The sequence below is a fragment of the Berghia stephanieae genome, chromosome 5 (genome assembly GCF_034508935.2).
Source record: "Berghia stephanieae isolate SIO BIC M18660-M18661 chromosome 5, UCSD_Bste_1.3, whole genome shotgun sequence".
NCBI classification, from domain to species: domain Eukaryota; kingdom Metazoa; phylum Mollusca; class Gastropoda; order Nudibranchia; family Aeolidiidae; genus Berghia; species Berghia stephanieae.
Genome location: NC_088364.1, coordinates 2,638,246 through 2,662,324, shown reverse-complemented (window position 1 = coordinate 2,662,324; position 24,079 = coordinate 2,638,246). Strand labels below are relative to the sequence as shown.

The 24,079-nt window shown below is 38.1% G+C and overlaps 1 protein-coding gene and 1 long non-coding RNA gene across 4 annotated transcripts in view; both read left to right on the top strand.

Moving 5' to 3' along the window:
* The window catches only part of LOC144972241 (putative pyridoxal-dependent decarboxylase domain-containing protein 2), a 77,660-nt gene extending 64,070 nt beyond the window's left edge, over positions 1-13,590 (top strand). Inside the window, exons 20-25 of one of the 3 annotated variants that reach the window (XR_013645318.1) lie at positions 779-871; positions 3,958-4,054; positions 5,917-6,097; positions 7,026-7,438; positions 7,644-8,488; positions 9,320-9,767. Coding sequence is in view for 1 of the 3 variants with exons in the window: in XM_078913286.1 (XP_078769412.1) it covers positions 779-871; positions 3,958-4,054; positions 5,917-6,097; positions 7,026-7,068 (414 nt within the window). In the remaining 2 variants the exon portion in view is untranslated. Of the gene's footprint in view, positions 1-778; positions 872-3,957; positions 4,055-5,916; positions 6,098-7,025 lie in introns of all 3 variants that reach the window. The other 2 variants (XR_013645319.1, XM_078913286.1) reach the window with 2 other exon arrangements.
* Positions 13,591-19,002: 5,412 nt separating this feature from the next.
* On the top strand, positions 19,003-22,260 carry LOC144972246 (uncharacterized). Its single transcript, XR_013645322.1, has 2 exons — positions 19,003-21,417; positions 21,475-22,260. It is a non-coding gene; the product is annotated as an uncharacterized LOC144972246 (long non-coding RNA).
* Positions 22,261-24,079: the final 1,819 nt, after the last annotated feature.

The window sequence follows — 24,079 nt, the reverse complement described above, 5'->3', positions numbered from 1 at the left end:
ACAATAGAGAACCATTTTTATTTTACAATAGAGAACCATTTTATTTTTTTTACAATAGAGAACCATTTTATTTTTTTACAATAGAGAACCATTTTTTTTTTTACAATAGAGAACCATTTTTTTTTTTACAATAGAGAACCATTTTATTTTTTTTACAATAGAGAACCATTTTTATTTTTACAATAGAGAACCATTTTTATTTTTAAACCATTTTAATAGAGAACCATTTTATTTATTTTTACAATAGAGAACCATTTTTATTTTACAATAGAGAACCATTTTATTTATTTTTACAATAGAGAACCATTTTATTTTTTACAATAGAGAACCATTTTATTTATTTTTACAATAGAGAACCATTTTTTTTATTTTTACAATAGAGAACCATTTTTTTTTTTTTTTTTGCAGCTATTTGGTCTATTAGTATGACACTCATTTCGGATCGGAAGGTCTTGGGTTCAAGCCTCACTCTGTGCATAGTTGAGTCCTTGGAAAAGGCTCTTTACTCACATTCACTAACCTAAATCAGAGGTAAAATGAGTACCTGGCCGTGAACAGCGTTGTCTGTCAGAAAAAAAATTGTAATATCACCTAACAGGCGTCATATCCCGTCCTTAATGTTTTATGTTGCTGTTGGCCAGGGACCCCTTGTAAAGCACTTTGAGTACGTTTAATGGATATTACGCTATATAAAACCTCTATTTATTTTTTTTTCTTATGGTTTATATGTTGTATGTATTGTATCTTTCTATTTATTTTCTCCCGTTCCTGCCGTCAGTTCCTGGAGACGATGTCAGAGATGATCAAGAAAGGGATCGACGAGGCAAACAAAGAGTTGGAGAAAGAATCAGAGGTCAAACTCATCCAAGAGGTCAGCAATCCCAGTTGTAAACAATTTTCCATCAGGGGGCAGTATGGGCATTGCTTCGTACCCGAAAGGTACCGAGTTCGATATCCCACTGCTGCGAAGTGTGGCCTCGCCCTAGCTCAATTTGCGGTGCTGCACTGTGGCTGATGCCTGGGTTATTCCAGTCTTCCCTTGGAATAGACCCTAGAATAAATTTCCACAACGGGATGAATAAAGGGAATTTTATTTTTATTTAGTCATGTGACTTCATTAGATCTTCTTCTTCTTCGCTCAGCTTATCCCGCAGTTTTCAGGGTTGCCATAATGAATGCCACATCTCCATGCATCTCGGTTCAGCGCATCATCTTCCTCCATTTCTGCCACCTCAACTTCTCTATCTTGTTTCTTTGTTGTAGCTGCTGTCTCTAGTCCATATAACATTGCTGGTCTTACAACTGTTGTCTATATTTTCCCCTTCATGTGACTTCATTAGATAACTATGTCTATCAGTTCTCAAGCAGTTTGAAGCAACACATCATTCAAAGTTGATGTCAGACTATATTATTTTCAAGATTTTGAAGTGTTAGGTAATCATTTGGGGAATAAATTGTGAATTTTTAAAGTAAATTATAATGACAACAAAATATTATCTCCTAAAAATGACAAAATTTTCTGTTGTTATATACCTGCCTAAAATACACAGATTTAGGATGTGTTGTCTGCAGTGCAAGTGTGTAAACATTACTCTATGTTCAACTGTGTTATATGCCTGGCGATTATAAACCGATTTAATCGGTATAAACTGATTTTTTTGGACAGATTCCTTCTTTTTTTAAAAATTTAAATCCCATTTACGGATTTTGTAGAATTAAATTTAAAATGTAAAATGATTGTAAATGTGGCAGAAATCATTAGGAGAACAAATAAATGTTAGAAATGGTACGGGGAGAATTCGGGAGGAAAGGTTGAGATGGTTTGAACTGAAAATCGACTCCCCCCCCCCCCCCCCCTTACATTGAAATATATTCAACAAATAAAATGTACGTCTTTTGATAGATTTCATGCTTCCCCACACTTTAGACAAAGAATGTTGTCAAGATATGTCATATAAAGATGTTTAATACATGGCCATAACTTGTCCGATGTTCTCTTTCTAGAGTGTGAGGAAGGGTGAAATCTATAGAATGATGTACAGTTTACCATATTTGTGTAGTGTAATTTTCAAACTGGGGTGGGGGGCTGGTCTTAGGTACCCTACTCTGTGGTACCTAGACGTGTAATAAAATGGACGCCACCCGGAAGGAGCAAAGGGGATTGCTCGAGGCTAGGGTGGAGAAAAATGGTATGTCACAACATCAAGGAGAAGGGTCTATTGTGGGAGATGCCAACCATGCTGCTCACAACTGATGCAGCCCTGTCTACTTGAACGTTTTAAAATTCGTAATTTTAAGGATAATAAACTGTACTTGCTATAGTTAACTTTTAAAATCTACAATTTTCCCTGACAAGGATCAAACAACACTTCACATTCCTTGAAATTTTGTAGTCTGGCATCAATTTTCATTCTCAATAAGTTTTAATGACTTAGAGATGCTCATGAAGTTGTGAATTTGGAGCCAAAATGTCGTAAGTCTACAAGTTGTTGGTAGTAGTGGGCAGGTCTCCATCGTGGATAACTCATACGGTCGAGTCACGCTCTCCCCGACCAGGCCGAGTTGTCGTACCAGTAAGGTAACGGGTTCAAACCCCATCACCTCCTCGAAAAATTTTATTCTATATTGTCTTCTGGCACTTTCCTACTCACTTCATCTCTTGTTGTTATCAACATGCGTGCCTGCTCCACTTTTTTTTTCTGAATTACATATGAGTATGGAGATATGTGTCTGCCCTATGAATCTCAACAACTCAAATTGGGAAATAAGGGAGCAGGCACCGATGTAAGATAAGGATCTGAACCAGTGTGTGTGAGTAGACCTGTAAATTCTCAGTCACTTAACTGAAATCAGTCAATTCGTCAAATTCAAATATTTTTTAAAAGGAAAGAAAGAAATGAAAAAGAAAGAAAGAATTCATGAATCGTAGTCGAATGACCGTGAAGTAAATAGAATGTTCCACAGCGCTACGCATGGTTCAAGGGCCGTTTATATTTACGATGGATAGATTGCCAAGGCTAAGGGACGCTTCTTAGAATTGCTGTGTCTGAATACATCCCAGTGTATTTTCACACAGCCTTCGTGAAATTATCTTTTCCCTTTCCAAACCTGTCGTGATCCCAGTGGTAGCCAATTTTAACTGAGCCGCCAAGCGATAAATTTTCACTGCTTCGTCTAAGCCAAAATTGACCACATTTACTTGGTAGAACCTAAAAGTATGAAAAAGTTTAATGCGAAAGCCGGAAGTGCGTTATGAAGACACCTTCAAATCGAAAGTTATATGATTGTTACAAGCACATCTCGATTACCTCACGTTGTAAACAAACTGGTTGACCGTTTCTTCACTGATGTGGGTACCTAATTATAAGACACAGTTGTAAGTAGCCTAATTAATTCCCACGTAAATTAGTTTTCTGCCATTGTTTTGCTCAAGTGAGCTTTCTGTTTACTATTCATTTCGATTCTTTAAATTTTTCTGATACGATACGAAGCGTTTCAGTCAGTTTTTATAGAGCTCATTTACAGGTCTATGTATGAAACAGTGACAGACTAAGCAAGAAAAAGAAAACATCCCATAATAATCAATCTGCCTGGACTAGGGATCGAACCTCAGACCTTCTGATTAACTGTCAGATGTCTGACCGGTAATCAGAAGGTCTGAGGTTCAATCCCGAGTCCAGGCAGACCGATTATTTGGGATGGTTTGTTTTTTTCTTACATAATTCTTTGTAGCTGAGTCTGGCACCGTTTCATACTCACTCAACAACTCAGGATGGTCTACGGTTGTTTTACTCACAACTTCATGACAATTGGAAAAGATTTCAAAGTGACAATTGATATAAATAAGGCCGAAAACCAAAACACTCTGGGGTTAAATAGATTTTATTTTTCTTCAGAATGTGTTTTCCAAAATTATACACATTTTTTTTTAAGCAGCCATTTCTTTGATGTCCTCAGGGCGTTCTACGACAAGTGCCAGTCGTCAGCTCCTTCCTCAACTGGTTTTCTCCCACCAAAGAGGAAATCAAGGGGAGAACATTCAATCTGAGTTCAGGTACAGTACAAAATGCTTTGTCTTCTCTTGTCTGTCTCGTCTCATTTTTTACGGCTGTCAAATTAAGGGGCAGGCGCTGGTGTAAGATAAAGATCTGAAAAAGTATATACTAAATGTTGCCAGCCAAAGCTGAGTTGAGAAAGTAGGATTCCTTGTAGTAGAGCTATTCGGCCCATTGATCCAGAGTTTATCCTGGTTTCTATAGCGTGAAGCGGACAGTAGCAATTGATTGCTACCCTTTGGATAGGATGCTAGTCTAATGCAAAGTACTTTCCACCCAGATCTAACAGACCCAGCTACCCAATCTTGGTGAAAACATCTAACTACGCCCCGCGTATTGGTGTGGCAATTTTTTGAAATTATTAACTCTTTAGAGTGGGACTTGAAGGGAAATCCCACCGATGTGTTTGATTGGCTGTTGATGAGAACAAAGTATTGGCACACACCCGACAGTGACCACCGATGTGTTTGATTGGCTGTTGATGAGAACAAAGTATTGGCACACACCCGACAGTGACCACCGATGTGTTTGATTGGCTGTTGATGAGAACAAAGTATTGGCACCACCGACAGTGACACCGAGTTTTGATTGGCGTGATGAAACAAAGTATTGCACATGACCAACAAAACTTACATGAAAAACATTTTTACTTATTTCGTCTCTATTTTGTTTTGTTTTTGGTTATTTTTTATTTTTATTTTTATTGGTGATTGAAAGGGGGGGGGGGGGGCAAGGGGCGTTTGAGTTTTATTTGTTTATTTATTTATTTATTTGGGGGGGGGGGGGTGTGGGTAAAGAACTGAACAAGTGTGTATGAAAGGTGCCAGACAAAAAAAGAAAGAAAAAATACAAGAAAACAAAAAAAGAACATCCCAAAAATCAGTCAATTTGGTACTTACTGGTACTATTTTATTTTCTTAACTTCAAAAAAATTATTTTTTGGAAATATATACCACATTTATCATTGATTTCACATATATCTGTTGGTGACCATTTGGTCACTTTAACAGCCGTTAATAGCGTTGTCTCTGTCTGAAAAAATGTAATATCGCCTAACTGGCATCATGTCTCATTCTTCATATTACCTGTTGCTGTAAAGCACTTTGAGCATGTTTAGTGGATATTGCGCTATATAAAAGTTGATTTATAAAAAAAATTTCACTTCTATTTCTTTCCTCCGAAAACTTTGAATGTGAACATTTCAAGTAGACAGGTCTGTCTTGTGGCCAATTTGATAGTACAGTGTGAAAGTTTGTCTAGGTGGGATTCTTTGACCTCCCATGGATTCTTTGACCTCCCATGGTGGCCAGGAGGTCACTTGTTGTATCTTCTTTCCCCTTGTATCTGTTTTCCGAGTTGCTTTCTACCTTTGCCTTGGAATGGGATTGCTTATTATGTCCTGTTGGATCCTTAGTTGAAAGGGAAACAGTCAAAGTTGAATACTAGTTTTGGGAGATGATTATTTTTTCCTTGTCAATCCGTTCTCTGTTATGTATTGTTAGTTATGCTTTCTTTTTTGATATATTATGTAAACATTTGAGTGTGTTCCTCTTAGAGGGGACCTGTGCTTGTGTCAGGATGAATCTTTTAAGTGATCTCAAACTAAGTACAACGATAATGTGCTCTTGGAATCTACTTCTGTTTCCTATTTGAACCAATTCCCCTTTCTCTTACCTTTTCTTGGGTGCTTTAATTGTAATTCTAGAACTTTTTACTATCCTATTTACTTCCTTTTTACTGGCGCTGATATGGCCTTAATGTGTTGCATTAAAAACAAACAAAAGATGACAAGAATATGTGAATTCAACAACCATTTTTATTTTATTTGAACTTCTTTGCCCTTTGCCCTTTGACCGGACAGGCCAAATCCTGCCTACCACGGACACGTACAAATATCACATGCAAGTCCAGGGTGAGGGGGCAACAGTTGCCCCAGGGAGTCGGACGCAAAGTGTGTCCTCTGACAGTACGACGGCCGGCCAGGTGAAGGCCCAGCTGGCAGCAAGTCAGGTGTCTCAGGAGATTGGCGACGGGGATAAGAAGTAAGTGTGGAAGGGTTCAAGAGGTAATGATGATGCGGCTGATATAATAACTGTGATTATTTGAGTGCTACTTCCCAAATAAGTGCCTATTAGGTCTTGTGGTATGACACTTGCTTTCGATTGGAAGGTCCTATGTTCGATCCTCGTCTAGGGCATGGTTGAGTCCTTGGAAAAGGCTCTTTACTCACGTTCTCTCTACGTACTCGGGTATAAAGTGAGTACCTGGCCATTAGCAACGCTGTCTGTCCGAAAACAAATTGTAATATTGCCTAACAGGTGTCATGTCCCATCCTACATGTTAAGTGATGCTGTTGGTCAGGGACCCCTTGTAAAGCACTTTGAGCATGTTTAGTGGATATTGCGCTATTTAAAGGCTCAATTTAATCTTAAATTATTTATTTAAAAAGATTATTTGAGCGCTGTAGCTAAATAGGTTAAGGATAATGTATGATGTTGATGATAATAATAATGATGGTATAATGAAAAAATTCACTAGCAGTTTAATGTGTTTTGACTTGTTTTCTTGTTTTCTCCTTAGTTTCCCCATTGAATTCATTATCAGTAAAAATGGGAGTCCCTCTGTTCATGACTGAAGAATTCGTTATTACATGGTCGTTATATTGCTTGTTACTATTTATTAATGGTATAATATTTTACTGCAGAAAAGTGAGTGGAGCAGGTACTTGTGTTGATAATAACAAGAAATGAAATGAGTAGGAAAGTGCCAGAAGACAACGGAGATCGTGACTGTACCCTGTGGATAGCTCATACGGTAGAGTCACGATCTCCCCGGCCAGGCAGAGTTGTAGTACCAGTAAGGTTGCGGGTTCGAAACCCCATCTCACCCGCAAAGTTTTTATTCTCTGTTGTCTTCTGGCACTTTCCTACTCACTTCATTTCTTAATATTTTACTGCTTTTTTTTTTCAGTAATGCGTCCACCCCATCAGGGACCACCTCGCCGACCAGCTAGTGTCTTCACCAAGGACTAAACATTCCATGATATGACCACGACGATGCCATTTATCATATCATAATGTACTAACCACCTCTATCCATCCATCCATTCATTTCTACTGTGTCACGACTAAGGGGGAAATATGAAGGATTAAAAAATTTATTCTGGTCTAGCATTTCATCGCCCTTCTCCGTTTCTTTCTATTCGTGTCGACTCTAAATATTTATTTTTAAAATATTTTTTCCTTGCCAAAACTAGTGGTAGATAGCATATTATACGATGTGTATGTTATAACATATTATACGATGTGTATGTTATAACATATTATACGATGTGTATGTTATAACATATTATACAATGTGTATGTTATACCATATTATACGATGTGTATGTTATAACATATTATACGATGTGTATGTTATACCATATTGTATGATGTGTATGTTATACCATATTGTATGATGTGTATGTTATACCATATTGTATGATGTGTATGTTATACCACATTGTATGATGTGTATGTTATAGCATATTGTATGATGTGTATGTTATAGCATATTATACGATGTTTATGTTATACCATATTATAGGATGTGTATGTTATAGCATATTGTATGATGTGTATGTTATAACATATTGTATGATGTGTATGTTATAGCATATTGTATGATGTGTATGTTATAGCATATTGTATGATGTGTATGTTATAGCATATTGTATGATGTGTATGTTATAGCATATTGTATGATGTGTATGTTATAGCATATTGTATGATGTGTATGTTATAACATATTGTATGATGTGTATGTTATAGCATATTGTATGATGTGTATGTTATAACATATTGTATGATGTGTATGTTATAGCATATTGTATGATGTGTATGTTATAGCATATTGTATGATGTGTATGTTATAGCATATTATACGATGTTTATGTTATACCATATTATAGGATGTGTATGTTATAGCATATTGTATGATGTGTATGTTATAACATATTGTACAATGGGTATGTTATATATATATTTTTTTTTTTTTACTTTTCTTTTCTTTTCATTTTTAGCGGACTTGCCAATCCTCCCCAAAAAGATGGGAAACGCCCGAAAATAAATATTCTATCACATCCTCCATATTGTTACTGAAATCTCACAAAAAGTTATAGCTTCAAGAAAACTTCAATATTTTGGTTCTTATTTTTCTTCTTCTTTTTTTTTTTGTAATGATACCTTTCCTTTCATCTCCCCATTTGATAGACCCTAGTATTCACTCTAGAGATGTCCATATGCTTTCATCTCCCCATTTGATGGACCTGGTATTCACTCTAGGGATGTCCATATGCTTTCATCTCCCCATTTGATGGACCTGGTATTCACTCTAGAGATGTCCATATGCTTTCATCTCCCCATTTGATGGACCTGGTTTCACTCTAGGATGTCCATATGTTCATCTCCCATTTGATGGACTGGTTTCACTCTAGGTGTCATATGCTTTCATCTCCCCATTTGATGGACCTGGTATTCACTCTAGGGCTGTCCATATGCTTTCATCTCCCCATTTGATGGGCCTGGTTTCACTCTAGGGATGTCCATATGTTTTCATCTCCCCATTTGATGGACCTGGTATTCACTCTAGGGATGTCCATATGCTTTCATCTCCCCATTTGATGGACCTGGTTTCACTCTAGGGTTGTCCATATGCTTTCATCTCCCCATTTGATAGACCTGGTATTCACTCTAGAGATGTCCATATGCTTTCATCTCCCCATTTGATGGACCTGGTTTCACTGTAGGGATGTCCATATGCTTTCATCTCCCCATTTGATAGACCTGGTATTCACTCTAGAGATGTCCATATGCTTTCATCTCCCCATTTGATAGACCTGGTATTCACTCTAGGGATGTCCATATGCTTTCATCTCCCCATTTGATAGACCTGGTATTCACTCTAGAGATGTCCATATGCTTTCATCTCCCCATTTGATAGACCTGGTTTCACTCTAGGGCTGTCCATATGCTTTCATCTCCCCATTTGATAGACCTGGTATTCACTCTAGGGATGTCCATATGCTTTCATCTCCCCATTTGATAGACCTGGTATTCACTCTAGAGATGTCCATATGCTTTCATCTCCCCATTTGATAGACCTGGTATTCACTCTAGGGATGTCCATATGCTTTCATCTCCCCATTTGATGGACCTGGTTTCACTCTAGGGATGTCCATATGCTTTCATCTCCCCATTTGATAGACCTGGTATTCACTCTAGAGATGTCCATATGCTTTCATCTCCCCATTTGATAGACCTGGTATTCACTCTAGAGATGTCCATATGCTTTCATCTCCCCATTTGATAGACCTGGTATTCACTCTAGAGATGTCCATATGCCACCAGTGTTAGCTGTGATACCAAGCTGCAAGAAACTGTGGGCTGTAAAAAAAATAATAAACAAAAATGATTATAACAGCCTCAAAAACAAGAACAAATACCAAACATGGAACATATTCATTTTTGTTTATTACTTTTTACAGCAGTACCTCTAGCAGGAAAAAGACTGTATGTGTATGTGGCCTCTTATTCCAAGTAAACTTGCCGTCTTTTTCCTTAGGACGGCAGAACTGATAGAAGACTAGATGCTGGAAGAGAGAAAATAACAAAAGTCAAAAATGAATGTAACGCTTCAAATAAACAAAACCGTTTTGTTTTATTTTAAAAATTTGTTTAACAGCATTCTTTCAGATCTCATTCGTCTTTTAGTATTTCATTCCTTGTGGTTTGTTGACAAAGGGGTAACCTGAAACGTCCACATCATCTGTCATCATAATTCCCCTTGAAGCATTCTGGCTGGGGTTCCCGACCTCCCATAGTGGGCAAGGAGGCACTTACCGTGTCTTCTATCCCCTTATATCTGTCTTCCAACTCGCTTTCTGTCTTTGTCTTTGAATGAGATGACTTGGTTTTGTCCTGGCCCTGGCTGAGAGGGAAACAGTCAAATGTATAGTTGGTTTTGGGAGATGATATTTTTTTCCTTGTAAATCATCTCTCTGTTATGCACTGTATTATGTTTTGTTTACATGTTATACGTGATATGTAAACATTTGAGTGTGTTCCTCTTAGTTCCTGTGCTTGTGTCTGGATGAGACTTCTAGGTGATCTCAAACTTACATCTGTTTCCTATTTGAACAAATTCCAATTTGTCTTACCTTTTCTTTGGTGCTTTAATTGTAATTCTAGAAATTGTTACTATCCCATTTTCTTCCTTTTTACTGGTGCTGATATGACCTTAATGTGTTGCAAGCACCGTAAAACCCTTAAAAACAAAAACAAAAGAATCCACTTGAAGCATTCCATTCAGTTTGCCTGTCGTTCTCCAGAGCATATCTTTAAAACAACATAAAACTAAAAACGGCGACTGAATCACCTTGTTAAGTCTTCATCGCTCATTCCATTTCAGCATGTGGCTATGTGGTCTCGTGGTATGGCACTCACTTTGGGATCAGAAGATCCTGGGTTCGAGCCTTGCTTGGTGAGTTCTTGGAAACGGTGCTTTACTCACATTCTTTCACCATACTCAGCTGTAAAATGAGTACCTGGTCGTTAACAGCGTTGTCTCTGTCCGAAAAAATTGTATTATCGCCTAAAAGGTGTCATGTCAGGTCCTACGTGTTAAATGTTGCTGTTGGTTAAAAGCGCTTTGAGCACGTTTAGTGGATATTGCACTATCTAAAAGCTCAAGTTTCCATAAATTGCTTGTCGTCATTTGGGATTTCCCTGCAAAATAAGTAAATCTCCCAAATTGTTTCCACGAGTCTTCATCAAAAAATCATTGTGGAGGATTGGCACCTCTGGCCTGGGCTGTTTTGTTTTGTTTTTCTTCTTTTATCTGTTTGATTTGATATGATTTTATTTTCTACAGTGTCAGGTGTTCCGTCTCCCCTGATCTGACAACCAAAATCAGTATTCCATTCTTGTATATAGAATTTTTTATAAACTACTTTTTTCTCTTTGTCGACCAAAATACTGGCTTCATATCACAGGGTTTGGTTTTGTTGTGAGGTTTATTCAGAGGCTGTCGAATTTGTTGAAAATGTGTTTACATTTTTGTCGTACTTTCAATAAGGTAATAATAATGCAAACAATTTATGCTGCGCCTTTTCCATATCTAGACAGTTGTTGTCCCTTTATCCATCACAATCACCGTACTACAAATACAGGTACATGTATCAAATATTGGGTGGGATTCCTGACTTCTCATAGTGGGCAGGGAGGCACTTACTGTGACTTTTCTATCCCTCAATCTGTTTTCCAACATGCTTTCGGTCTTTGTCTTGGAATGAGATTACTTGGTTTTGTCCTGGCCCTGGCTGGGAGGGAAATAGTAAAATGTATAGTTTTGGGAGATGATGTTTTTTTGTGTTGTAAATCATCTCTCTGTAATGCACTGAGGATTTGTAAACATTTTAATGTATTCCTCTTTGTCAGGATGAGACATTTATTTAGGTGATCTCAAACTAAGTACACTGATAGTGTGCTCTTGGAATCTACATCTGTTCCTATGTAAACTAATTTCTCTGTGTCTTACTTTTTCTTGGGTGCTTTAATTGTATTTATAAACCTTTTTACTATCCCAGTTTCTTCTTTTGAAAAGGCACTGATACTGATAGGATCTGAATGTGTTGCAAGCGCTGTAAAAGCCTTCAAAACAAACACCGAATAATGATAATCATTCTTTTCCAAATAATTGATATAGGGAGAATGGGTTTCAGCCAATCAAATATTTCTAATGATATAGGTTTTAATGTTGTCAAGAATGTTTATTTACCTATTTATCTCATGGATATTTCTTAAATAGTTACTCCCATAGTGGGCAGGGGGGGGGGGTACATACTTTGTCTTCTATCCCCTTATATCTGTTTTCCAACATGCTTTCTGTCTTTGTCTTGGAATGAGATTACTTGGTTTTTTCCTGGCCCTCGAGGGAAACAGTCAAATGCATAGTTATTGTTTTGGGAGATGATATTTTTTTCCTTGTAAATCATCTCTCTGTTATGTATTGTTATATTTGTTATTTTGAATATATAATGTGTAAGCATTTGAGTGTATTCCTCTTAGTGGGATTTTGTGCTGGTGTCTGGGTGAGACTTTTATTTGATCTCAAACTAAGTACATTGATGGTGTGCTCTTGGAATCTACATCTGTTCCCTGTTTGAACCATTTCCCCTATGTCTTACATTTTCCTCAATTCCTTTTAATTATACATTTAAAATCTTTTCACTATCCAATTTTCTTCTTTTGACCGGCGCTGATATGACCTAAATGTGTAGCAAGCGCCGTAAAACCCTTAAAAACAAAAAAACAAAAAACTTAAATAGTTAAAAAGATTTCCAATGGAATATGACAAAGCTAAAAATGAATTTTCCATTGGATCTTGGTGGTCGTCATATAAATTGGGATGGTGTTTCAGTTTTCATTTCATGATTACATCAAATCATGAATTGCTCAACACGCAAATGAAATCTTTGACATGAGCTAAATTTTGTCTATACAAAAAATAGTTATGAATCCGGTTTTCTTGCATGAGGACAGCATTTGATTGGCAGTGTCAGTGATAAATGGTAGATATAATGCACTCATAAATCATTCAACAACGCTGTCATCTTTGACCATGCAAAGTTTTAGAATCTTAGTTAAGTGGAGAGTTCTGGGTTTTGTTGTGGGGTTGTTTTTGTTTTGTCTTTTTTTTTTTTTGGGTCTATTTTTCTGAAATTGATTTTTGTATATTTGAGAACGTCGTTGATTTAGAGATTTGTTTTCAAGAAATTGAGGATAAAGTCTTGTAAATGTTACCTCCCTTTGATCCGAGACTGAAATCCTGTGTCGTGATTGGCTGCTAATTGCAGTGGCCTGACGTCATGACTTATTGCTGTGATATATTTTCCTATCAATTTCATCGGTGTCCTCGATGCTGCTGACATGAAAACGTTCAATGTTTGTTGCTTTCATTCTCCATGATAATAAACTGATAGAAACTGTCGACTGTCAAAAAGCAATAAACAAAAATGACTATACCAGCTTCAAAGGAGAACCCTTCGGGCTCAAAACTTCTCTTCAGCAAACAACAAAAAACAATAAAAACGAATACATTATTAAATTAAAACAGACAGAGAAATAATCAGTATATGCTCTCTGTAGAAAAATCTTGGAATTCCATTGTTATATTTTATTCAATTTTGTATATTGTTTTCATTCTAAACCATTTACACACCTGTCTTTTGTTGTACTAATACAGATGATTTTCTGACATTTGGTTATTCTTATGTGCGTGTCTTAGGTTGGGAGCGAAGAGGGGGGGAGGGGGAGGGTGGAAGCACGTGGCTTTAGATTGTAATTTTCAAACCAAAACTTAATGGAGAATCAGTGAAAATATATTATTCAAGCCACCATTAGATCTTGCTTTTGATGAAATGCCACGAAATCGACGGAATAGATTCCCATAGAATTATTTGACAAACATTCGCGTCTCAAATAAAAGAATATGTCTGGGTGGGGATTCCTACCTCCCATAGTGGGCAGGGAGGTACTTTCTGTGTCTTCCATCCCCTCTTATCTGTTTTCCAATTGCTTTCTGTCTTTGTCTTGGAGTGAGATTGCTTGGTTTTGTCCTGACCTTGGTCAGAGTCCTTGGCTGAGAGGGAAACAGTCGAATGTATAGTTAATGTTTTGGGAGATTATATTTTTTCCCTTGTAAATCATCTCTCTGTTATGTACTGTATCATGTTTTATTTATATTCATATTATATATGATTTGTTAACATTTGAGTGTATTCCTCTTAGTGGGGACATGTGCTTGTGTCTGGATGAGACTTTTAGGTGATCTCAATCTAAGTACTTTGATGGTGTGCTCTTGGAATCTACATCTGTTTCCTATTTGAACCAATTCCCCTTTGTCTTACCTTTTCTTGGGTACTTTAATTATAATTCTATAACTTTTTACTATCCCATTTCTTCCTTTTTACTGGCGCTGATATGACCTTAATGTGTTGCAAGCGCCGTAAAACCCTCAAAAACAAAAACAAAAATAAAGAATATGTATCAGAACCAATCCCTGGCTCAGTCTAGTTGGGGTCTGTTTTGGTTTTTGTTTGGGGTTTTATTTGGGTTTTTTTCAGTCCCCACTTGAGTTATTGGGCTGCTTGGTCTGTATGGCATGTGACATGCATCAGTAAAAGTTTCTATTTATGAAAGAAATTCACTTCTCATCTGCCATTTGCAGTTGATGCTGTTTGTTGTATATTCTTCACCCTGGCTTTGTTTGTTTGAAAATGGTAGGGGCTGCCTGAAGCCTGTGATCATGAAAATACTAATACTAATGAAAGAGTGAAAATGGAGAGTCTTCGTATGGGAACAAAACAGACAATGGACGTTTCGGATACAAACCCAATTGAGTACAGATGATACAAGTTATTTTGCATTATATTTTATTTGTTTTCCACTTTAATTTGTGTACTGTTGTGCTGACGAAGGGTTTGTACCCGAAACGTCCATTGTCTGTTTTGTTCCCATTCGAAGCCTTTCCAGTTTCATTCTTTCGTTAGTATTTTCATTGTTTGTTTGTGAAGTGTGGTCTAGTGGTAGGACACTCACTTCGGATCAGAAGGTCCTAGGTTCGAGCCTTGCTCGATGCATGCTTGAGTCCTTGGAAAACACTCTTTATTCACATTCTCTCACAAAGTCTGGTGAAAATGGGTACCTGGCCTTTAATGTTGTCTCTTTTTAATGAAATAATTGCAATATCATGTAACAGGCGTCATGTCTCGTTTTATACGTTACGTGTTGCTGTTGGTCTGGGAGCCTTTGTAAAATGCTTTGAGCACGTTTAGTGGCCATTTCGATCCGAAGTGAGTGTCCTACCACTAGACCACACTTCACAAACAAACAATGAAAATACTAACGAAAGAATGAAACTGGAAAGGCTCGTATGGGAACAAAACAGACAATGGACGTTTCGGGTACAAACCCTTCTTCAGCACAACAGTACACAAATTCAAGTGAAAAACAAATAAGATATAATGCAAAATAACTTGTATTGTCTGTACTCAATTGGGTTTGTATCCGAAACGTCCATTGTCTGTTTTGTTCCCATTAAACTCAATTCAAGTTCAATTTTTATTTTTGTTTTGTAATTTTTTAAAAATTTCGAATTAGTTAGCTGTGCCAGGTTTGTATTGACATCTGCCGAGTCCAATCTGGCAGGAATGACCAAAACCAAATTGCTGATACTGATATAATCGTTTGTTTCTTGTGTTCAACTGTTTGAGTTCCGACCATTTTCTGTGTCATTCGATCATTCCATAACGCTGTCATCTTCATTATTTATGTAATATTTGACTTAGAATTTATAGTTGTTCTCGCAGTCTTCTTATCCGCCTACCTGCTTCATTACAAAGTTTTAGTGTTGTTTGAGGACAGAATGTCCTCAGTCAATTCTTACTAACGCTTCATAATTATTCCTCTTATTTCTTTCTTTTTTTTCCCTCCAATTTGAATGGGAATTCCGCACTTAAAGTCATGATTAGATGACATAGGGGCTTTGTGCATTTTGGTGAGAGACAACGCCCTCTTAAGGGCTGATCATCAACATTTTTCTACTTTATTGTTATTTCTTTTGATTAAAGATATCATGAACATTGTGCTAAGTTGATGCTTTTTTAGTCTCGATGTGCTGACACGTAGTAGACTGTCCTGCCTTGCCCCCCCCCCATGATTTGACCGTGTCGTTTTGGGGTTTCTTTTCCTGGTGATCTAGACCTGGGTTTGTGCGGCTATGTGACCTTGTGGTATGACACTCGCTTTTGGATCGGCAGGTCCATAGTTCAGGCCCTTGGAAAAGGCTATTTACTCACATTCTCTCTGGTGTAAAATGAGTACCTGGCCGTTAACAACATTGTCAAATTGTGATATCTCCTAACAGGCATCATGTCACGTCCTACAGGTTCAGCGTTGCTGTTGGCCAGGACTCCTTGTAAAGTACTTTGATCATGTTTAGTGGATATTGTGCTATATAAAAGCTCAAGTTTTGGGGGTTTTTTTGGTTCCTGATTCGCAATGTGAGAAATTTTTCACCAAAGATGAATCAAATCTTGGAGATGTGTGATGTTCTATTTGAATATGGGATGTATGAATTGCTTATTATTTATTATGTCATATAAATGGTGTTTTTCAAACTTTATGTCTGAGTATTACAAAGTGCAATTATCTTCAATTATAATTTCTTTTCACTCCATTATGGTTTTTTTTTTTTGTATTTGTAAGACAAGAGGGATTTCTGGGACTATTTATCACTGGTATTTGTGGTGGAGGTGGAGGTGGAGATGATGAGACTTTCTAACTCTTCCATTCAAACAGTTGTCTGATAGAACCATGGCCTTTGCTGCTGGATTCATCGTCAACATTCTATTTTCTCACACAGTCTTACCATGCTATAGAAAACCATGTATTGAAAATTTTGTCCATAAAACTCGTCCTTCAATTATCAAACAACGAATGTGACCCCCACTTGGCAAATTCCAGGGTCTGAGAGTTTTTGTGAAGATGAGAGTTATTTCAATTGATTGATATTTGAATTGACGAGTTTTGTGGACAAAATTGTGTATGGTTTTTTTTGTATTGCAGAGTGGATGTGGGAAGCTTTGAGGCAGATGAGGTGGAGGATAAAATCTTGTTATCCAAAAAGTCTTGTTTAATGCAAGATGAATTTGTAAGAAAATTGGAGATTTAAATTCTCATGTTAAAATCCGATGTCTCATTTGATGCAGGCTTATTGTATCAGAGATTCACTCTCCTTCTCATTCAGAAAAGTGAGTGGAGCAGGAACTTATGTTGATGATAACAAGAAATGAAGTGAGTAGGAAAGTGTCAGAAGACGACAGAGAATAAAAACTTTGCGGCGTCGATGGGGGCTCGAACCTGCGACCATACTGGTATAACAACTCCGCCTGACCGGGGAGATTGTGTCTCTTTTTATGAGCTATCCACGACCCTCAAAGTTTTTATTCTCTGTTGTCTTCTGGCACTTTCCTACTCACTTCATTTCTTGTCACTGTCCGTCTCACCACCATTTGAATGAATCCAGTTTGAGATGATTGTCAATTTATCACTTTGTATCCAACATCACACTTGAGCATCAAGCTTTTTACAATCGTAATGACTTTGCGTGATTTCGCATGGCAGTCATTGGGGTGCCTTTTCAATTTTCTAGAATGTTTTTTTATACATTTTTCTGTGATATCGACCTATTTAAGATATGATGATTTTGATACACGGTGTGATGGGGCGTTGGAACTGGGTGATTTCACCATTGAATACTTGGATGAGCTAGCTCGGGAAATGTTTGATTTTATTTATTCATCATTTGAGTATTTGTTTAAAAGCTGTTGATGATTAAACTATAATTTGTCGAAAATCAGTCAATCAATATACAATGTTTTCTTTCTTCAACTTATTGGATACGATCCTGGTCACGGTATCAAAAGGGGTTGAAAAAAGCTCTGATATTGTGTGTTGTTCATTGACATGTCTTCATAATATATATCCAAAACTAAAGTAAATGCTGTTTGATTTCTGGGTGGGGATCCTGACCTCCCATAGTGGGCAGGGAGGTACATGCTGTGTCTTCTATACCCCCCATACCATTTTCCAATTGTTTCCTGTCATTGTCTTGGAATGAGATTACTTAGTTTTGTCCTGACCCTGGCCGGAGTCCTTGGCTGGGAGGGAAACAGTCGAATGTATAGTTATAGTTTTGGGAGATGATATTTTTTTCCTTGTAAATCATCTCTCTGTTGTGCATTGTATTATGTTTAGTTTATGTATTATATATGATTTGTAAACATTTGAGTGTATTCCTCTTAGTTGGGACCTGTGCTGTGTCTGGATGAGACTTTTAGGTGATCTCAAACTGAGTACACTGATAGTGAGCTCTTGAAATCTACATTTGATCCCTATTTGTTCCCAGTTCCCCTTTGTCTGCCTTATTCTTGGATGCTTTAATTGTAATTCTAGACCTTTTACCATCCCATTTTCTTCCTTTTTACTGGCGCTGATATGACCTAAAGCACCGTAAAACCCTTAAAAACAAAACAAAAACAGCTGTTTGATTTGACGCTGACTGTTATGATGTATTCTACAATCTGGCACTACAATAATTAATCATATCCTGGGTGGGTTCCTGACCTCCCATAGTGGGCAGGGAGGTACATACTGCGTCTTCTATCCCCTTATATCTGTTTTCCAACATGCTTTCTGTCTTTGTCTTGGAATGAGATTACTTGGTTTTGTCCTGGCCCTGGCTGGGAGGGAAACAGTCAAATGCATGGTTATTGTTTTGGGAGATTATATTTTTTTCCTTGTAAATCATTTCTCTGTTATGTATTACTATATATGTTATTTTAAATTTTGAGTGTATTCCTCTTTGTTGGATTTTGTGCTTGTGTCCGGATGAGACTTATAGGTGATTTCAAACTAAATACATTGGCTATATGCTCTTGGAATCTACATCTGATCCATATTTGTTCTGTTCCCCTTGTCTTACTTTCTCTTGACTGCTTTAATTGTAATTCTAGAACTTTTTACTATCCCATTTTCTTCATTTTTACTGGCACTAATATAACCTAGATGTGTTGCAAGCGCCGTAAAACCCTTAAAAACAAAAACAAACAATTCACTAGCAATTCAATATGACAAATTTTGATGACGATGATGATGATGATAAACGACAATAATGACGATGACGATGATGACAATGACAATAATGATGAAGGTGATGATAATGAGGATGATGACAAATGACAAAAACGACAGTGATGATGATGATGATGATGATGGTGATGATGATGATGATGATGATTATATGATCTAAATGTGTTGCAAGGACCGTAAAACCATTAAAAACAAAGCAACAATCAATCAATCCAATCATTTGTGTCCCTATGACTGTCCCAGCTTCTTTCTTGTCTATGACGAGCAATGTTGTGCATTTGGATGGCAATGATTTCAAACTTCACTGTGCCCTGACTTAATGCTTTCTAGGTGGGGTTCCTGACCTCCCATAGTGGGCAGGGAGGTACATACTGTGTCTTCTATCCCCCTATGTCTGTTTTCCAACATGCTTTCTGTCTTTGTCTTGGAATGAGATTACTTGGTTTTGTCCTGACCCTGGCTGGATACCTGGCTGGGAGGGAAGCAGTCAAATGTACAGTTAGTTTTGAGAGATTATATTTTTTTCCTTGTAAATCATCTCTCTGTTATGCACTGTATTATGTTTTGTTTACACGTTATATATGATTTGTAAACATTTGAGTGTATTCCTCTTAGTGGGGACCTGTGCTTGTGTCTGGATGAGACTTTTAAGTGATCTCAAACTAAGTACACTGATAGTGTGCTTTTGGAATCTACATCTGTTTCCTATTTGAACCAGTTCCCCTTTGTCTCCCTTATTCTTGGGTGCTTTAATTGCAATTCTAGAACTTTTTACTCTCCCATTTTCTTCCTTTTTACTGGCGCTGATATGACTTTAATATGTTGCAAGCGCCGTAAAATCCTTAAAAACAAAAAAATCAACATTTGAATGTATTCTTAGTGAGATCCTGCCCTTGTGTCCGGGTAAGACTTTTAGGTGAAGTCGAACTAAGTATGCTGATACGAAACTCTTGGAATTTTCTTCTTCTTATTTAAGTCAACTTCCGGGTGGGGTCTTTGACCTCCCATGGTAGGCAAGAGGCAAGAGGTCACTTGCTGTGCCTTCTAGCCCCCTATATCTGTACTCTGACTTGCTTTCTATGTTTGTCTTGGAATGGGATTATTTGCTTTCGTCCTTGTCCTTAGCTCAGAGAGAAACAGTCAATTGTTAAGTATTAGTTGTGTTATTTATTTCTTGAAGCTTCAAGCTGCTCCCTTGGTGAAGTCCTTGACCTCCCTTGATGGGGTCCTTGGCCTCCCTTGGTGAAGTCCTGCTCCCCTGATGGTCCTGGCCTCCTTGGTGAGTCCTGACTCCCTTTATGGGTCCTTGACCTCCCTTGGTGAAGTCCTTGACCTCCCTTGGTGAAGTCCTTGACTCCCTTGATGGGGTCCTTGACCCCCTTGGTGAAGTCCTTGACCTCCCTTGGTGGGGTCCTTGACCCCCCTTGGTGAAGTCCTTGACCTCCCTTGATGGGGTCCTTGACCCCCCTCGGTGAAGTCATTGACCTCCCTTGATGGGGTCCTTGACCCCCCTTGGTAGGGTCCTTGACCTCCTTTGATGGGGTCCTTGACCCCCCTTGGTAGGGTCCTTGACCTCCCTTGATGGGATCCTTGACCCCCCTTGGTAGGGTCCTTGACCTACCCTGGTGGATGGAGATGTCACTGTGTCTTCAATCCCCCTGTATCTTTTTTCCACCTTGCTTTCTATATTTGTCTTGGAATGATAATTAGTAGTTTTGTCCTAACTCTGGCCAGAGTCCTTGACTGAGAGGGAAACAGTCAAATGTATAGTTATCATTATAGTTTTGAGAGATGATATTTTTTTTCCTTGTAAATCATCTCCCTGATATGTAGTATTGCAGTATTGTTTTGCATAGAGAATGCCCTGTAACTGTATGCATTTGAGTGTATTCCTGTAGGTGGGGATCCTGTGTTTGTGTCTGGATTATGGATTACACTTTGGAAAGATTTCAAACTAAGTGCACTGATAGTCTGCTCTTGGAATCTAGGCATGTGTCCCCTATTTGAACCAATTCCCCTTTGTCTTACTTTTGCTGGTCTGCTTTTAATTGTAATTTTAATTTATTTATATATATTTTTTACTATCCTGCCTTCTTCCTTTTTACTGGCACTGAAATGACATAAATGTGTTGCAAGCGCCATATAAAACCCTTCCAAACAAACCAATTAGTATTTGCATTACATGTTTTGAAAGTTGTCAAATCCTGTATCAATTCTCCTTTCTCTATTTCATCGCTTTTCTTTATTTTTTCTTCTTTTTTTAAAATGATTTTTTTGGGGGGGGGGGGTTGTTTTTGTTTTTATTTTTTAATGTTTTTTTTTTCTGCTTTAATAGGTGACCTGTAATAGGTCTAATGTCAAAGGTCTTGTTTCCATTTGTTGTAACGATTTTGTTTATTTAAGGTAATAACAACATAAGAATTTTTTGTACATAAAGACGTGGGTGTCACAGTTAACACGTTGGCAAGTGGATCGGTCTTGCTTGATTTTACACATATTGAAATTGGAAAGGGGGGGGGGGGAGTAGCCTGATTCATCGGAAGGGCTCTGATGCCGAAATTGACTCCGATGATAAAATAATGGTGGTGGTGGTGACGATGATGGTGAAGGTGGTGATGGTAATGAATTTGATGGTGTGGTAATGATGTCGGTGTGACGTGGTGAAGGTGGTGATGGTAATGAATTTGATGATGGTGGTGGTGGTGGTGAATTTGATGATGGTGGTGGTGACGATGATGGTGAAGGTGGTGGTGGTGAATTTGATGATGGCTGGGTGGGGTTCCTGATCTCCCATAGTGGGCAGGGAGGTACAGTAGAACTCGGAAATAGCGAGTTCGACGGGTCCACTCCTGATTACTCGCTATTTCCGAGTTCTCGCTATTCCCGAGTTGCCAGGAAAGGTCACTCGGCCGTACAAAAATATGGAAAGACAGTGTGTGTGTGTGTGTGTGTGTGTGTGTGTGTGTGCCGCGCGTGCGTGCAAATGACTGTGTGTGGATAAAGTGGAGTGAGGGCGGGGTTGAACACGGCCTTCGTTAACTACGTAATGATGGCCACAGGTTGAAGTTGATCCACCCCTTCCATTTCCATCAAGATTTGGTGTATGTGTGTGTGTGTGTGTGTGTGTGTGTGTGTGTGCGAGTGTTTGTATGCACTAGGCATGTTTGATGAGGTAAGCAAGCGCATCACTCAATCACTGACCCACTGAAATGATGGTTCCACGCTCCCCTCTCTCGCTGATCGTGTCGTTCGTTAACGAATGCGACTCGCTGACCGATGCTGCGAAGTGAGGCATGTTGACATGTTGGCTGCCAGTGCTTACCTCGCGCACAAACACACACACCCAACCCCCACCCAAATTTGTTTCGCCTACTATGTACTCTCGACTAGGCAACTATGTAATATTACTCGTAACGAAAAATAAGAAAAGAAAAGAAGCTAGGCTAAAAATATTTAAATCGCCCTTGTCTGTTGTTTTGCTTTACTTCGTTCGAAGTCCTAGGCTGGGGCAGGAAATGCTCGTGATTTCCGAGTTGACCTCTTTTTCATACTCGCTACTTGCATGCTAATTTTATTGACCCAAATAAGAGAAAAAAAACGAGGATTTAGATTTTACTCGCTATTTCCGAGTTCTCGCTATTTCCGAGTACGTTACTTTCATGTTCTACTGTACTTACTGTGTCTTCTATTCCCCTTACATCTGTTTTCCAACTTGCTTTCTGTCTTTGTCTTGGAATGAGATTACTTGGTTTTGTCCAGGCCCTGGCTGAGAGGGAAACAGTCAAATGTATGGTTAGTTTTCGGAGATAATATTTTTTTCCTTGTAAATCATCTCTCTGTTATCTACTGTTATTTTGTATTTTTAACATATGAGTAAACATGTGAGTGTATTCCTCTTAGTGGGATCTTGTGCTGGTGAGACTTTTAGTCCTGGGTGGGGATCCTGACCTCCCATAGTGGGCAGGGAGGTACATGCTGTGTCTTCTAACGCCCCATACCCGTTTTCCAATTGTTTCCTGTCATTGTCTTGGAATGAGATTACTTAGTTTTGTCCTGATCCTTGCCGGAGTTCCTTGACTGGGAGAGAAACGGTCGAATGTATAGTTATAGTTTTGGCAGATGATATTTTATTCCTTCTAAATCATCTCTCTGTTATGTATTGTATTGTGTTTAATTTACATATTATATTATATGATTGGTAAACATTTGAGTGTGTTCCTCTTAGTTGGGACCTGTGCTTGTGTCTGGATGAGACTTTTAGGTGATCTCAAACTAAGTACTTTGACGGTGTGCTCTTGGAATCTACATATGTTCCCTATTTGAACCAATTCCCCTTTGTCGTACCTTTTCTTGGGTACTTTAATTGTAATTCTAGAACTTATTACTTTCCCATTTTCTTCCTTTTTACTGGCGCTGATATAACCTTAATGGTTGCAAACGCTGTAAAACCCTTAAATACAAATATGATGGTGATGGTCGTTGTGATGAATATGGTGTTGGTGGTGCTGGTGCTGGTGAATATGATGATGGTGATAGTTACAAAGAAGAGGTTTCCACGTTACTCAACAATAAAATCGAACCAAAAAATGGAGAATTAACAACGAAACAAATATGTGCCATCGAAAACGATAGGAAACACACAAACACACACACACACACGGCGAGAGAAAGGGAGGGGGGGAATTGATTGATTTGTTTATAGATATGATCTCTCGAATTTCCACAAATTCCAGATGAAAAAAAAAAACCAGGAAATCCTCGCCAGGAATCAGATCAGTTGTGGCAATAAGAATATGGTGTAGCAGTTTTACAGTAATATCCTTAACGTTATACTGACCATCTCATTGTTATTAGTATTATTAATTATTGTTGTCGTTTTTGTTATTATTATTACTATTATTATTTTATTATTATTATGGGTGGGTTTCATGACCTCCCATAGTGAGCAGGGAGGTACTTACACTGTCTTCTATCCCCCTATATCTTTTTTCCAACTTGCATTCTGTCTTCTCCCATAGTGGGCAGGGAGGTACTTACAGTGTCTCTATCCCCCTATATCTTTTTTCCAACTTGCATTCTGTCTTCTCCCATAGTGAGCAGGGAGGTACTTACAGTGTCTTCTATCCCCCTATATCTTTTTCCAACTTGCATTCTGTCTTCTCCCATAGTGAGCAGGGAGGTACTTACAGTGTCTTCTATCCCCTATATCTTTTTTCCAACTTGCATTCTGTCTTCTCCCATAGTGAGCAGGGAGGTACTTACAGTGTCTTC